The sequence below is a fragment of the Chiloscyllium punctatum genome, chromosome 37 (genome assembly GCF_047496795.1).
Source record: "Chiloscyllium punctatum isolate Juve2018m chromosome 37, sChiPun1.3, whole genome shotgun sequence".
Taxonomy (NCBI): domain Eukaryota; kingdom Metazoa; phylum Chordata; class Chondrichthyes; order Orectolobiformes; family Hemiscylliidae; genus Chiloscyllium; species Chiloscyllium punctatum.
The window spans coordinates 59898890-59914704 of NC_092775.1; the positions used below are offsets into that span (position 1 = coordinate 59898890).

The 15815-nt window shown below is 38.8% G+C and overlaps 1 protein-coding gene across 2 annotated transcripts in view; it reads right to left on the bottom strand.

The window, feature by feature from the left end:
* LOC140463152 (AP-1 complex subunit gamma-1-like) overlaps positions 1 to 15815 on the bottom strand; it is a 135123-nt gene that overhangs the window by 106008 nt on the left and 13300 nt on the right. Inside the window, exon 1 of one of the 2 annotated variants that reach the window (XM_072556918.1) lies at positions 958 to 977. The exons of the other annotated variant lie outside the window; for it this stretch is intronic. Coding sequence (XP_072413019.1) covers positions 958 to 977 — 20 coding nt within the window. Of the gene's footprint in view, positions 1 to 957; positions 978 to 15815 lie in introns of those variants that run through there. 2 annotated transcript variants of the gene reach the window in all.

The following is a 15815-nucleotide window of genomic DNA, read 5'->3' on the forward strand; positions in this document are numbered from 1 at the left end:
TACCTTATTTCCTCACTCCTCTTGCTCTGAAGACTTTATGTTTTGGAGCTAACCTGAATTAAAGCACCTTTGTTCAGGATTTTTAATTTGACTCAAATTCACAATTACTCATTCTGCCTCAGTTTCCCTCTAGCAAAGTCTTCCTCAACCTGACTGTGTGGCTTACTCCATTACTACATTTTGTGCACCTCAGGTTTTGTTCTCAATCCACCATTAACAGCTACAGTTCCACTGACAAGATCTAAAGTTTGCAATTATTTCCATAAACCTGTCTATTCTAATTCTCTCTCTACCTCCTCCTTCAAGATCTTTCCTAAAGCTCACCCTGTTTCGCCATGCTTTTTGTCACCTAATGTGTTAGGTGGCTCAGGTTCAAATTTTGTTTGATAGTGTCCCTGTAAGTTGCCTTGGGATGCTAACTAAATACAAACCATTGCTCTTATAAAAATATTGTCTGGTGCTTTAAGAAGGGAGAAAACTCAACACCTGCAATACTCTGCTTGTAAACAGCAGAAGCAAGCAGAATTGAACAGCAAATAAAGTTCATTCCTCTTTTAGTTGAAGCCTGTGTACCAGAAATGATTTGTTCTTATTTCAAAATAGTGTTGCCTTAGGGAAAGCAGATCTGGCAATCTGTTCTTTTTAAAATCTCCTCCTAAAATTAAAAGTGAAAATGAATGCAAAATGACTGCTTGCACTGCTGTACTTACTCTTCTATCCTCAAATAAGCTATCTCTTTTGACAGTCATGATTTAGACAGTCTGCTGTATTATCCTTTTTTGTGACTCACTGACAATTTTTATGCAATTACTCTCCTATGAAGCACCTTGATATATGAACTGCATTAAAAGATGCTAGCTTGTTACTGATTAAGTGAATCCGCTTGATTCATCCAGTAGCAATCAAAGATGAGTACTGCATCAAATAATAATTAAAAATGTAAAATGCTGAAAATACCTCAACAGGTTCGACAGCATCTGTGGAGAGAGAAACAAATTAATGTTTCAGGCTGATGATCTTGGGTGTGTTCGGTTCTTATTAATCTCAACTTTTTTTTATTACTGCAATTTGCTCTTGCAATATACTTTCTACAGAGGCTGGAAAAACGAGTGAAGTACATCTTTGGGAAGCGTACCATTGTTAAATTTTCAAACGTGTTCAAATTGTGGTAGTTGTACCACATATTAAGACTGTCCCTACTCCTAAGTCACCCCATTTATGTCAAAGTGAAATTCAGATCTTTGGCAGCAAGCCCAATATAATAATAAATGTACCAGTTTACTTAACCTAGTTAAAATGACCATAATTGAAAAGTACCTCACTATGGAATTAGGCACTTGTTTTCAAATCATGTCCAACACAGTAGAAGGTTGTTCTTTTTCCCCACCAAAATAGGGAACTTTTACTTCATTTATGGAAATGTAGTTTTCATTCCATCCTTTACTTATTGCACATAGTGCCCTTGAGAAAATGGTGGTGAGCTGCCTCAATCCATTTCATGCAGATAAACATTATAGATGGAGCAACAGTGAAGAAACCATGGTCTATTTCCAAATCAAGATGGTGAGTGACTTGGAGGGGGATTTGCAGGAGGTGGCATTCTCATGTAATCAGAACACTGATTACATCGGCTCATATCAACTAACCTAACACAAACCATGTAAATTAAATTTGTGAACTTCCTGATTTGTACAGCTTCTGTGAAAAAACATTGTCAAAGCATAAGCAATGAAGAGACAAAATACATTAAAAAACACAAGATCGCAGATTTCAATCACCAAAACTCAGTGGACATTAAACCGAATTTTGGAATTTGCTGTATCCTTCAACGTGACATTGGACTCAATTTTCATCATACACTTTAATTCCCATTTCAAACATATGGTGCAATTTTTTTGTCTATTCATGCTATAGTTTCCCCATTTTACTTAACATTCAAGTGTTTTCTGCACTTTAAATGTTACCTAACTGCTGATTTGGGATTTAATACGGCCTCACGATTGCACAGCTACACAAATTTCAGTTTGTCATTTTGTATTTATGTTAGGCCTGAATTAGCAGAATATTTTATTCAACAAGGCTTTCTATGACAACCTGATTTGCAGCTACACTGACTTACATCGCTAAACTAATGCATGCAATTCCCAAGTGAGATACTGCCTGTATATTTGCTCCCATTGTCGGGGTTGTTTGCTTCGAGTATGTGTTTTTCGAAGGACCTTCCCTGAGCGAAGAAAAACTTGGTGTATGCAACGTTTCCTATACTCTTGACCTTAGTGACTATGTCATACAGCAGATATGGCAGTGCAATTGGCTGTGACCACATGAAAAGTCAGCTACAGTTGTGGATATTTCCTATGCTACAGCAAGGTGAAGTACTGACAAAGCAATATAAGTAGAACCCCAAAATCAGATTTGTATTTATCTCAGGCAGGTTCAGCTTGTTAAAAAAAAAAGCTGCTCTACTGAATTTCATTCACATGATTTGAACATCTGTAAAACAAGTTTGCACAGTAAACGTGCACTTGCACTGACCATTAGGGCAGCAAATGTGCTATCAGATTGTTGAAAAAAATAGGAGGTCCAATGAGCAGGCATACTCTCAAAAGTGTGTTGAGGGTGAGAGTGGTTGCTCACCCACACATATTCTAATTAGCAGATAAGCAACTCTGAAGGCCTTATACTAACTTACCACTGTCTGTAAAGTCTAACATAAGACCCTAAGATATAGGCCAGTCAGCCCATCGCGTATGCTCTGTCATTGAATAATGGCTGATTCTCAATCCCACTTTTCCCTGCAACCCTTGATCCCCTTATCAATCTTTCTCTCAGTCTTAAATTGACTTGCCTTCCAAAGCCTTCTGCAGTAATGAGCTCCAAAGACGAACTACCTCTGGCTGAAGAATTACCTTCTCATCTCAGTTCTAAATGGTTATCCCTTCACTCCTTGCCCTCAGGTCCTGGTGTGACGATGCTGTCACTTTAAAAAGGTTATTTTGTCCTTGATTTTTTTTTGAAGAAAGGTCGTCAAGGCAGAGGAGCCGAAGAGTTTAGGAAGAGGCTAGTTCAAGGATGGAAGGGGAGTGGCCAGTTCTTCCTGTTCAGGATTTTTCTAGTTTGTTTTTAGCTGTAGCAGTCACAAGATATGAGAGTCCAGGGAAGTTGCAAACTTCAACGAAGTACTCCTCTGACCTACTTCTGAAATATCTGTACGTTATTCCCTCCTGTTGGTTAAGAATCTGTATTTGAATTTACCTTTTTGCCAAGGGCTATGTTTGTGGGAAGTTACTGAATTGGAGCAGTTAATTAATAATAGTTACTGTACCAGGTTGGTTAAGTTTACTAATAGGTTATTCTAAATTCCTTTTTCTTTTGTTCGTGTTTCACCTGCAGTGTTTAAATAAATTCTATTTTGCTTAAAGCTAAGTGGTTTGACCAACTGTATCACACCTGGAATATCCACTTCACATCTGCCTTTAAAATAAGAGAAAGTTAGGGTCTAGGCTATCTTTTAACATATTTTGCGGGGATCTGGCCGGGTCCATAAACAAGTATCTCAACAGAGTGGAAACATTTTGTCCATGTCCATTCTATCCGGGCCTCTCAGTATTCTGACCCAGAGTCTTCAACACACTGCACACGACAAGCCCTTCATCCACAAAACTTTCATAGAATCCCTATAGTGTGAAAACAAGCCATTTGGCCGAACAAGCACACACAAACACTCTGAAGAGCATTACGCCCAGGCTCTCCACCTCCACACCCCCCACCCCATCCCTGTAACCCTGCATTTCCTATGGCTAACCAACATAGTCTGCACACCCTTGGACATTTTTGGGCAATTTAGCATGGCCAATCCAAAGACCTTTCCTGAGCCCTGGGATCATTCTTATGAGCAATAATTATACAGATTACCTATGAAAATTAAGGTATGAGGAAAATTAAACAGTTAAAAGAAATGATATGCTGTTTGCATGTACATGGCAACCACTGTATTCGCAGAGTTGGTTTCTGCGGTTTCCCATGGTCCAAACATATTACATGGAACATTCCAGAACTAGGGACTAAGGGGCTGCCAAGGAGGTAAATTTCCATAATTTCAGGCTTGCATGGTTGGTCTTGGAACGTATCCCCCACGGGGACTACTGTATGTTGATGAAGAGGAGTTTGAAAAACATCTACTGATGCAATAGGTAGATCTTACAGACAGGATTAGGGTACATCTCAAGGCTCTGTTGGAGAATCTGGAATTTGTTAGCCAATTGCTAGTAGCTGTTGATTTAGTCCTTGTGCCACAACCTATTTCAAAAGAATTTCTCTTACATCACACCTGAAACTAACTTGTGACAACAGTGTCTAGAAGGTCACAGCTGCAAAGCATCAGTGAGCCGATAAAATGTTGAACATCAGCCCACTCTTCCATTCAGTTTGCTACAACTGGCACACAACTGGATACTGCGTAACTGTAGCTAGCCGTTCTTTATTGTCTGAAATGGAATGCATGACATCTATTGGTCAAGTAGCATCGATCACTATTCTTGGTTAATGTTCATTAAAATACTTTAATCCTTAATCATAACATTTAAAACTTTCTTAAAACAATATCATGAGACTTAACATGGAAGGAATAAGCACCACTCTCAAATGGGAAGAAACCAAATATGTTACATGTGTGGATAAGGTTTCAGCTAATCACTTGGCCTGCAGTCACAAGTGTAGTTACAGCAGAGAGAAAGTGTGGACATGTGGGGACGGTGGGAAGGATTCAGATCCCCACCTGAGCTGGAAACACTGGACTTGGTGGGTCATCATCTACAGTGATGCCTGGAAAGAAAGCATGCACATATGCACAGTTTTAAACTTGGATTTAATGCACTCCACACTTAAATAGTCAGTGACACTTAGCACACTACCATATAAAAAGGGTAATCCTTTAGGTCAAGTACTGAAGCACATATTGTGCTCTTGGAACTCAAAGAGTCAGTGCCCTTACTCAGAGGGTAAACAAGGGGGCAGTGAATCTGACAAAAAGCTACTTGGACTAGACAGCTGGCTTAAAAACTCTGATTTTATACAGTTTACATTTCAGGGAAAGTATGTTCATATAGATATAAAATGTATCATAACTATAATATTTTACAATGCATTCAGCCAAAAAGACTTTAAGTTGCGTCCAAAGCTAATGTGACCTGACCATACTGTATGAGTAAGTACACAGTTTTTTTAATGTGCAGTCAGATTCATACCATTCCAGCAATGCTCAATAATGAATGCTGTTTCCATCCTCTTACAAGCATGGCTATTTGTAGTCATGTATATCTACTCTGTACACTACCATTTCATAGATACAGATCAAGCTTTGACCTGATCAAGTTAAACAAGGCCACTCTCTTCCATAATATGTACAGGAGCAGTACACATTCCCATCAAGATCCAATGACTATATTCAGTTCCAATAGAACACGATAGTTCTGTTCTCTTGTGATCATGCATTAGAGAAAATTGCACAATAGCCGCACCACTTAAACTAATGGGGTCAAAATCACATTATAGCCAATTCATATAAGGAAAGTTCACATTCTACAAATAACGGTCCAAATTCTTCAATCGCATTACAGCCAATTCATGTTGAAGAAACATGCGTTATAGCAGAACCAACTGTATTTCACATATACCGGTAATTTAGATACATTTGATACTATATAATTTATTCAAGTTTCAATACCATAACACCAGGACATCATAGTTCTTGTATTCAAGCCCTCTTGAAATTAATGCCACCACTGCATTTGCCTAACTGCCAACTGAACCTGCATGCTAACCTCAAAAGAATCCTGAACTAAGACTCCCAAGTACCACTGAGCTTCAGATTTCCCTTCTTTCCTCATTTAGAAAATAATCTATGCCTCTTTGTTTTCTACCAAAGTGGATAACCTCACACTTTCCCACAACATATTCCATCTGCCATTTCTTTGCCCTCTCTCCTACCCTGTCTAAATTCTTTTGCAGTGTCCCTGCTTCGTCAACATCACCTGTCCCTCCACTTGTGTCATTTGCAAACTTAGCAACAATACCCTCAGTTTCTTTGGCCCAAACGTTAACGAATAAAGTCAATACAGACCAGTGCAGAACTCCGCAAGCTGACATCCTGAAAAAGACCCCTTTATCCCTACTCTTTGGCTGACTGGCAGAAGGCAATCCTCTATCCATGCCAGTACCGTGCCCAAATATCATAGCTGTTATCTTATTTGGCAACCTCCTGTGCGGCACTTTTGACAAAGACCATGTGGAAATCCAAGTAGATCACATCCACTGGTTCTCCTTTGTCTAACTTGTTCCTTACCTTCACGAAGAATTCTAACAGATTTGTTAGGCATGATCTCCTCTCAATGAAGCTGTACCGACTCCCCACTATTTTACCATGCACTTCCAAGCACTCTGAAATCTCATCCTTAATAATGGGCTCTAAAGACCGGTCAGGCTAGTCAGCCTATAGTTTCTTAAAATATGTGAAACAGGTCTTTCTTTTTGATGAAGCCCAGAGGCAGATATATTTGGTTTACTAGTGATAAATAGGAGAAAGCAATTGGTATCTCAGCTGTCCAGAATTCGTCAAGCTCCCATCATTCTACTTCCCACCCATTTCTTCTTCTTCACAATAAAAAACTTTAACAATGTAGGCCACCGTAAAAAGAATCTGATCCTACTACACTCAAGCCCATGTACTGATGTTCCAACTGACTCTCATACACAAGGATACAACTTTGACTGCTTTTCCTTATTTACAGACCAGGAGTGGGCATGGGGGAGAAAGGAATAGACCCAACTGTAATATCTAAGATTTCAGTAGGTACCATGCATCCAATCCAAGATTACTTGCTCTGTCTGTTCATTATCAGTCTAACAGACAGCTTCTGCTTCACACCTTTAAAACTGAAGTAACTCAAATAAGAACTATTATGGGATTTAATACAAAATAGTCTAGACAAAGGATATTTTGTACATTAAATTTAAACCAAGTACATATTTCAGAAATCCCTCAAAAATATAATTGGGAATTCTGGAAACTTTACAATTTAACTTTGCACTCCTACACACAAAATAACTATACTGAAGATAAGTCACAAACACTGTACCAGAGACGGATGAGAACTATTTGAAAACATTGATATGTTTGAGAGAAAAATAAGTTCTGACATGACCTTGTGATATTTTCTTGTTAGTCACACTTGCCCCATGCAATTTTGTAATGTTCGAACATATTTTAAAAAATGTTCTTTTTCCAATCATGTGATATCTTCCAACTTACCAGCATCAGTTTTACATAAATTTAGGAACATAGCAGCAGGAATAAATCATTCTGCTCATTGAACCAGCTCTGCCATTTAACACTATCGTGGCAGATCAACTGCTTCATTGCTGTTTACCCACACTATCCCTATAACCTGTTATGCTATTGATAACCAAAAATGTATCAACCCTTACTTTAAATATACTCAAAGACTTCTGCAGCCGTCTGGGGCAGAGATTTTCCAAACATTTATCACAGTGAGTAAAAAAACAATTATCATGTCAGTCTTAAATGGCGTCTCCCTTACTTTTAAACGGTGCCCAGATTCCCCCAAACAGAAGAAACATCTTATCCTGTCTATTTCTCTAAGTAATATGTAGACTTTCAATGAAATCACCTCTCATTCTTCAAAAATGTGCAGAATACAGGCCCTATTTGCCCATTCTCTCTTCATAGGACAGCCTTTCCACCTCAAGAACAAGTCTGCTGAACCTTTGTTATAAGGATATGGCAACAATGTCTTTTCTAAGATATGGAGACCAAAACTGTACACTGAACTTCAGGTATGGACTAATTAAGTTCCTACACAATCAAAACAATACTGCAAATCTCCTGCACTCAAATACTTTTGAGATAAAGGCTAACATTCCATTAACCTTGATAATAGTTTGTTGAACTTGCATGTTCATCTTTGGTGACTCATTGACAAGGATTCCCAAGCATCTATGTACTTTTCAACCTCTCACCATTTAAGAAATATTCTGCATATCTGTTCTTCTTACCAAAAGTATATAATCTCTCATTTCTCTAAATGATTTGCTTTGTTCTCACCCAATCTGTCCAAATCCTCCTGAAAACATTTTACACGTTTCTTACAAGATACATTCCTGCTTAGCTCTGTATCAAATTTGCAAATTTAGAATTATTACATTTGGTCCTCACATTCAAATCATTGACACATAGTGTGTACTTTGCAATATCCTACTAGTCACAGTCGGCGAACATGATTATGGTTTATTTATTCCTTCTCTTGGCTTTCTGAATGTTGGCCAATCTTTAATCTATTCCAGTACACTTCCCCTTTTCCAGGTGCTCAGATTTTGTAAATCAAGTCTTGTGGGGACATTATTAAAAACCCTCCGAAAATCTAAATATTTTACATCCATAGACTTCTCTTTGATAATTTTGTTAGTAATGTATTCAACAAACTCCCAAAAGGTTTGATAAATACTATTTCTCATTTGTAAGTCCATGATAACTGTCGCTAATCATAAGACAGTAAGAAACAGGAAGGGAGTAGGACTTTCTGCCCCTTGAGCCTCCTCCACTATTCAACAGGATCCTGGCTGACCTGACATCCTTCATGACACTTTCCTGCGATTTCCCCAAATAACCAAAAATCTATCTCAGCCTTAAACTTACACAATGGAACAGCCCCCACAGCTCTCTATGGCCAGGAATTTCAAACACTGTCAACGCTCAGAAGAAACTCCAAATCTCAGGCTTAACTTGGTATCCCATTATTCTGAGACTATGCCATCTGGTCAGAGACTCTTCCATGAGGGGAGACATTCTCTCCTCTCAGCATTTACCGTAATAAGCTCCTTAGGAATCCTGTATGTTTCAATGAGATTGCCTCTCATTCTTCTAAATTCCACTCAGTAGAGTCCCAACTGGTTTGACCTTTGTTCATAAGTCAATCCCCCCCCGTACCAGAAGGTCATCCTAGCAAACCTCTTGTGAACTGCTTCAAATTAAAATAATTCTTAAATAGGGGCTCACGTTACTCCTGATGTGGTCTCACTAGAACTTCCTACTGTTGCAGTAAGAATTGTCTACTCAGATAACTTTTATCCAAGTGTCCATTTCCACTGTGGTTCCCTTCGTTTCCTTTCTTAAAAAGGAATGAGGTGACATTAGCACACTTCTGATTGAAGGAATCGTTTAGAATCCATGAAACTTTAGAAGATTATTATTGCACTGACTCTCTCTTTGGCCACTTCCTCAACTCTGATGTAGATTATAAGGTCCTGAAGACCTACCAACTTGCTACCCTATTAATTTCTCTTGTACAATCTTTTTACGAATACTAATTTCCTTCAACTTATTAGCTCAAGTCACGTGGATTTCTAATGGAGAGATTGCTCGAATCTCTCTCAATATGAAGAGATAGCAAGTAATCATTTAGCTGCTCTGCCATTTCTCCATTCCTCATTATAAATTCTCCCAACACTGCCTTTAACAGACCCATATTCATTTAAGCCAAACATTTCCTTCTACGTAGTAGCAAAAATTGACTATATTTTTAGTTTTTGCTAGATTGCATTCGTATTCTATTCTCCCTTTCTTCATCAATTTCTTGCTGCATTCTGAAATCTTACCAAGTATCAGATTTATGACTACTCTAGGCCACTTTTAAGCCTTTTCTTTTAATCTTAGTTTCCTTTTGTTAGCCACAGTTGGCTGACATTTCCTTTGAGTCTTTGTACCTTGAAGAAAAGTATAGTTGCTGTTAGCCATGTGAAAATTCTTGACAGACTGTCTTTTAGCTACGTAACCTTTGTACAGTTTATATATTTTCTTGATTCAGCTAAGTGGATAGGTGGTGGTGGTGGTGGTGGATTGTTTTTCGGACTGGAGGCCAGTAACCAGTGGTGTTCGACAGGGAGCAGTGCTGGGTCCATATGTTGGTCATTTATATAAATGATTTGCATGAAAACATACTACGTAATGGTTAGTAAGTTTGCGGATGACACCAAAATTGGTGGTAAAGTGGACAGTGAAGGTTATCCAAGCGTACAACAGGATATTGATCAACTGGGACAGTGGGTTGAGAAGTTAATTTAGATAAATGCAAGGTATTGCACTTTGGTAAGACAAATTAGGGCAGGACTTGCATAATTAATGGTAGAGCACTGGGCAGTGTTATCGAAGAGAGACACCTCAGAGTTCAGGTACATAGCTCCTTGAAAGTAGAGTCACAGGTAGACAGGATGGTAACAAATGGCATTTGGCACACATGCTTTCATTGCTCAGACCATTCAGTATGAGTTGGGATGTCATGTTGCAGTTGCATAGGACATTAATAAGACTGCTTTTGGAGTACTTTGTGCAGTTCTGGTCATCCTAGGAAGGATGTTATTAAACTGGAAAAGATTTACAAGGAGGTTACCAGAATTGGAGGGTTTGAGTTATAAGGAGAGGCTGGATAGGCTGTAATTAATTTCACTGGCACATAGGAGGTTAAGACCTTATAGTGGTTTATAATATCTTGAGAAGCATACATAAGGCAGGGAAGCTTAAAATTAGAGGGCATAATTTTAAGGTGAAAGGAGAAAGATTTAAAAGGGACCTTTTCACATAGCGTGGTTTGTATCTGGAATGAACTGTCAGAGGAAGTAGGAGATGCAGATACAGTTACAACATTTAAAAGACATTTGGACAGGCACATGAAAAGGAAGAGATAGACAAGGATATGGGCCAAATGCAGGCAAATAGGACTACTTTAGTTTGGGAAACCTGGTTGGTGTGGATGTGTTGGACTGAGGAGTCTGTTTCCATGCTGTATGACTCAATGATTCTATCTTCGCAGGAAGTGCTACAACTCAACCATGGCAGGTGCTTTAGAAAATGAGGGATGACAGTCTGATTTAGCTGACAGATGTTCAGTTCCTCAGCAGAGGCAACTGTGCAATAATCAACATTCTTTAAGAAAAAACAAAACAATTTATTCCGATTAGAAAACCATGGGATGGGCTTTCAGACACACCTCAGCACACTACGCGCACCCTGATCTTTTTCCTCAAACAAAAATTTTGCTTTAACACAGTACAATTTTGAAACTTACAACCTTAAATGGAAAATTTGTTGCCAGTGTCCAAATCAAAGGACACCAACTCAGCATCAGCCCTTGCAGAACAGCTTGCTGAACCGTGACTCTACCTCAGTATAATGTTGTTTTTGAATACTGATCCCATTTATCAAAACTATTCCTGATTGCTCAACTTGACATTGAAATTGCTGTATTATTTCAGGCAGTTAGCTCATTGAGCAGAAGTAGTATTTTACGAAGCCCAAATCATGGTAAAGTTAAAGTCATCGAGCGATTTTCTGCCAAAGGTTCTCAGGTTGTGAACAGACTACTGGAAGTACAATTTTCTCTCACTTGACCGGTGATATTCAGAAAATTATTCCCCACAGTAATCCAGCAATCCAGAAAACTCCAAAAAGAGTTATGTAAGCACAAGTAGAGATATTTCCACCAATTTTGATTCAAATCTCATTACACCATCATCTCTGGTTCCCACATTTTCAGGCTGCAGAGCAGTAAAATATAGCAGTCAAAAGTTGCCTGTTGGTACTGCAGCCAAAATGAACACTTTCAGAAATGTAGCAAAAAATCTTGTATACTGGACACAATACATTGCATGCAATTTCACATAAAAATACAGCATTTCAGGATTGAAAGCTAACTGAAAAATCCAACAGCACCATTCTGGCAGCTTTTTAAAAATCAATGATATATTCTAATCTTTGATGGCACAAAGTAATAATTATGACATTTAAGCTCTTAATCAATATTTCAGCAATAATGAATCCAAGTACCTATAAAAAAAACTCTTGCATCTTAAGTACCAGGGTGTGAACTTCAATTCCGCATAGGAGTAAATTATGAAAATATACAAATTTTTAAAAGTTCAATGTGGAAGGCGTTGTGGAAGTAATAATAGTCAGGAAACTCCAACAACAGGGAATTAGCAAATTTGCATCTAGACCTCATGAGGTCTGAAAGTACTTCACATACACTTGGCCACATCGGTATGTGGCAATCATTTTGTAAAGAAATCAACTAATCTATTATAAAGTCAGTTTCTGGATAAATGTTAGCCAAGATACCAGAGGATATCTTTTTAAGAGTGCTGAGAAATCGTTAACCTCTACCTCATGTTCTCAGTTGAATTCTGACAATGCAGCAATTTTTAAATTAACTGTCAGAAAATGGCCTGGAGTGAAGCTCGAAACAGTTACAAATAGAATACACTCACATTATGTAATGGCTTTAGTAAGCATTCTTCCCAGAAAGCATTCAATATTTGCATCTCTGATTCCATTTTTTCCTGTCCTCAAAATGGCAATCTTTCTGAAGAAGGGTCACTGGACCAAAAATATTAATTCTGCTTTCGCTCCACAAGTGCTGCCAAACCTGCTGAGTTTTATCAGCAATTTGTGTTTTTGAAAATATTTAAACTTGGTGCAGCTTCAACCAAAGGAAGACACATAGGCCATGCTCGCCCAACCTCTTCCTTTCCCTCTTTCCACTGTACCTCCCTCCTTCTCATACAGCCTCCACTCCTACCGTCCTCCCTGCTCCAGACATAGATACACACACACACACATAAGTCATCCTTGTGCACACCCACTTCCTTTTCATCCATCTCACCTCCCCTGTCTCACATGCACACAAACCCTCTCCCTTCCACATCTCACACAGACACATACCCACTTCTCCTCTCCCCTCACATGCCCTCCCTACAATACGCATGTGCATATCACCCTCTCCCACTCCTCTGACACATGCAACCTCCCTCCCTGTCTCCTTTGAATGCACACACCCCCTCTAGCCTGCCTCCAATTAGGGGGTACGCATGGTGCAGTAGTAGCATCGCTACCACTTCTTCAGTTGAAGGAGACCTGGGTTCAAGCTCCATTTGCTTCAGAGGTGTATAATAACATCTCTAAACAAATTAATTAGAAAATATTTACCCTAAAGAACACTTGAAGAGAAGTGCTGAAGCAGAAATAGCTGACCAACAACAACTATGACCAATACCCTCTGTACGCGATACAAGTCCAACCAGTCAGACAGGTTTTTCTTTGATTCCCATTCACTCTCATTTTGCTGGAGTTCTTTGGTGCCACACATGGTCAAATGGATCCTTGATGTCAACGACAGTCATGTTGTGAACCTACAGTAGCAAATGTTGGAGAGAAACTGCCTCTGATTAAACAAGCATCTATCCCCTTAAAATAATCTTATAATTTTACTTTCTGCATTTGAAACCTAAGTGGCAGGCTGGATAGGACCCCTAGTCAGGTCACATTGTGGCCTGTGAGCCACTTGCTTATTATGCTGAATGCATGTAGCAAGACTTCACTCACCAAATGGGAGAAAGTTTGTGGACATTAAGTAGAAACTTTGGAAGATTCATAAAGCCTTTCAGAAAGATTCTCAAGGTTTGAGACAATCTCAGGAATTTTAGTGTTCAGAAGCATCTCAGTATGGCCAACCTGAAAAGTATAGTACAAACCAGGCAAGACAAAATAGTGGCTGAAATAACTGATGTGTTGTAGAGTTGATATCTCAATCTCACTAAGGGGTGTTACATTATTTTGTATGACAATTAGTAAATTACACAAAGGTGTTGTATGTTCTTTATGCTCACCAAAACCCAGTATTAATATGAGAAATAACACTCAAACTTCACAAGGGTGACAGAGAAATCCACCCCAAATCAACAGGAAAATTTACCTAGTGACCTAACAGGAAAAAACCTGCACCTGAAACAAACTGGAAGGAAAGGTTGAGAAGGTGCTCTTCCGATCACAGGTCGGTTTCTCCCAGGCTTGTTTTTGACAGATTTATAAGTAAACTTACCAGCAACAAACACAGGAAATAAAGAAAGTATGACTTGAGGTGCAGTGAATAGCTAAACAAAGTATTGTCGATGGTGTAGAAGTCGCTGTGGGAGCAGGTGGGGGATGTGTTAATGCAATTCTACTTCTGTGGGAGTCCAAATGCTCTGTCATCAGTGAGAGTGAGAAAACCTTTAAGGAAGCCCTCAAAACAAATGTCATTGTACGTTCTGCTGAGAAACGTGCTAAATAGTCTCAAGGCCATGTTGTATTTTCAGGTATCAATTGCTATATTGATACAAAGCAGATTCAAAGCTTAAACACAAGATACTGAAAAGCTCTGAATTAAGTTATTGTTGTGTGATGATTAAATTTCTGATATCTTATTCGAGTACAGTGTAAAATACAAAGATATTATGGTTGACTGATCTGATTTTGCTCAATACCGCTGTTCTCTATCAAGGACAGTCGAGAACAAGTCAAACTCATCAAATAAAAGTCTTTGACAAACAGCAGATCCTCATTTAGTTCACAGATACATACAAGTGGAGGGTTGTGGTGTAAAGAGCATCATCTGATACCCTTATATGGAGCAGCAACGTAATGGAATTTGAAACACATGCGGCGTGCTTTGGAAAACATTTATCCATTTGACAGATGATACAGAATTAAAGCACTGAGACCTCTACTCTCCAGTTAACTACTGCTCCACTTAAAAGTATCTGATGTTAACATTTTCTGCTCAATACTGAGCAAGTAGGAGAGAAAACAAGTTTTAAAATTTCCATAGACTTTGTGATGCAATGATCAAAATACATTGCAATAATTCAGGTCTTTGCTTTAGGAATGGCAAAAACAAGACCATTTGTATTTATACTGTTTTATAATATAATGGTTATGTTACATGACCAGCATCCAGGGAAAAAAAGAAATTTTGACATGGTGGCAGGGAAAGTTTTAATGTAAATAATTTTAAAAAGCTAGCAATGGTGACAATGATACTTCTTGATTGCCATAAAAATTAATTTTGTTCATTAGAAACCTTTGGAGATGGAAATCTGCTGTACTTACTCAGTTTGGTCTATGACTGAAGACTTACACGGGTTTGGTTGACTATTAACTACCCTCTGAAACAGGCTAGCAAGCTACTCGTTGTAAAAAAAATTGGTATTTACCATCACCTTCATGGTCAATTAGAGTTGAATATTAAATGACAAAACTAATAGTGATAATATTTCATTCTGTCACTATTTCTCCAGTTGAATCCAGAACTCTGCCATTCTTGTCACTGGATTAATTACCACAGTTCACCATGGAGCCTGCACTCTCAAGAGTTTCCCTTAGTGGGTCTGACCGATATTGGTGTCTCAAGTTGAACATTATAATCCCCTGGTTTGCACTGCTGGTGCTTCAGCAAACTTAACCACTACTACTTTGACAATTTCAACAACTCCTACCAGATATCCTCAGTGCCAATGGCAAGCATTTAAACAAAGATATTTTTTAAAATGGTATGCCAGCCCAATGGCTTACAGACTACACCATCACCTCAAGCAGTCCAAACCAAGACAGTTTGAGGTACCATTTATTCTGAACCACGGCAGCAATTAGAGTCATAGAGATGTACAGAACGGAAACAGACCCTTCGGTCCAACTTGTCCATGCCGACCAGATATTCCAACCCAATGTCGTCACACTGCCAGCACCCAACCCATATCCCTCGAAACCCTTCCTATTCATATACCCAACTAGATGCCTTTTTAAATGTTGCAATTGTACTAGCCTCCACCAGTTCCTCTGGCAGCTCATTCCATACACGTACCACTCTCTGCGTGAAAAAGTTGCCCCTCAGGTCTCATATCCTTTCCCCTCTCACCCTAAACCTATGCCC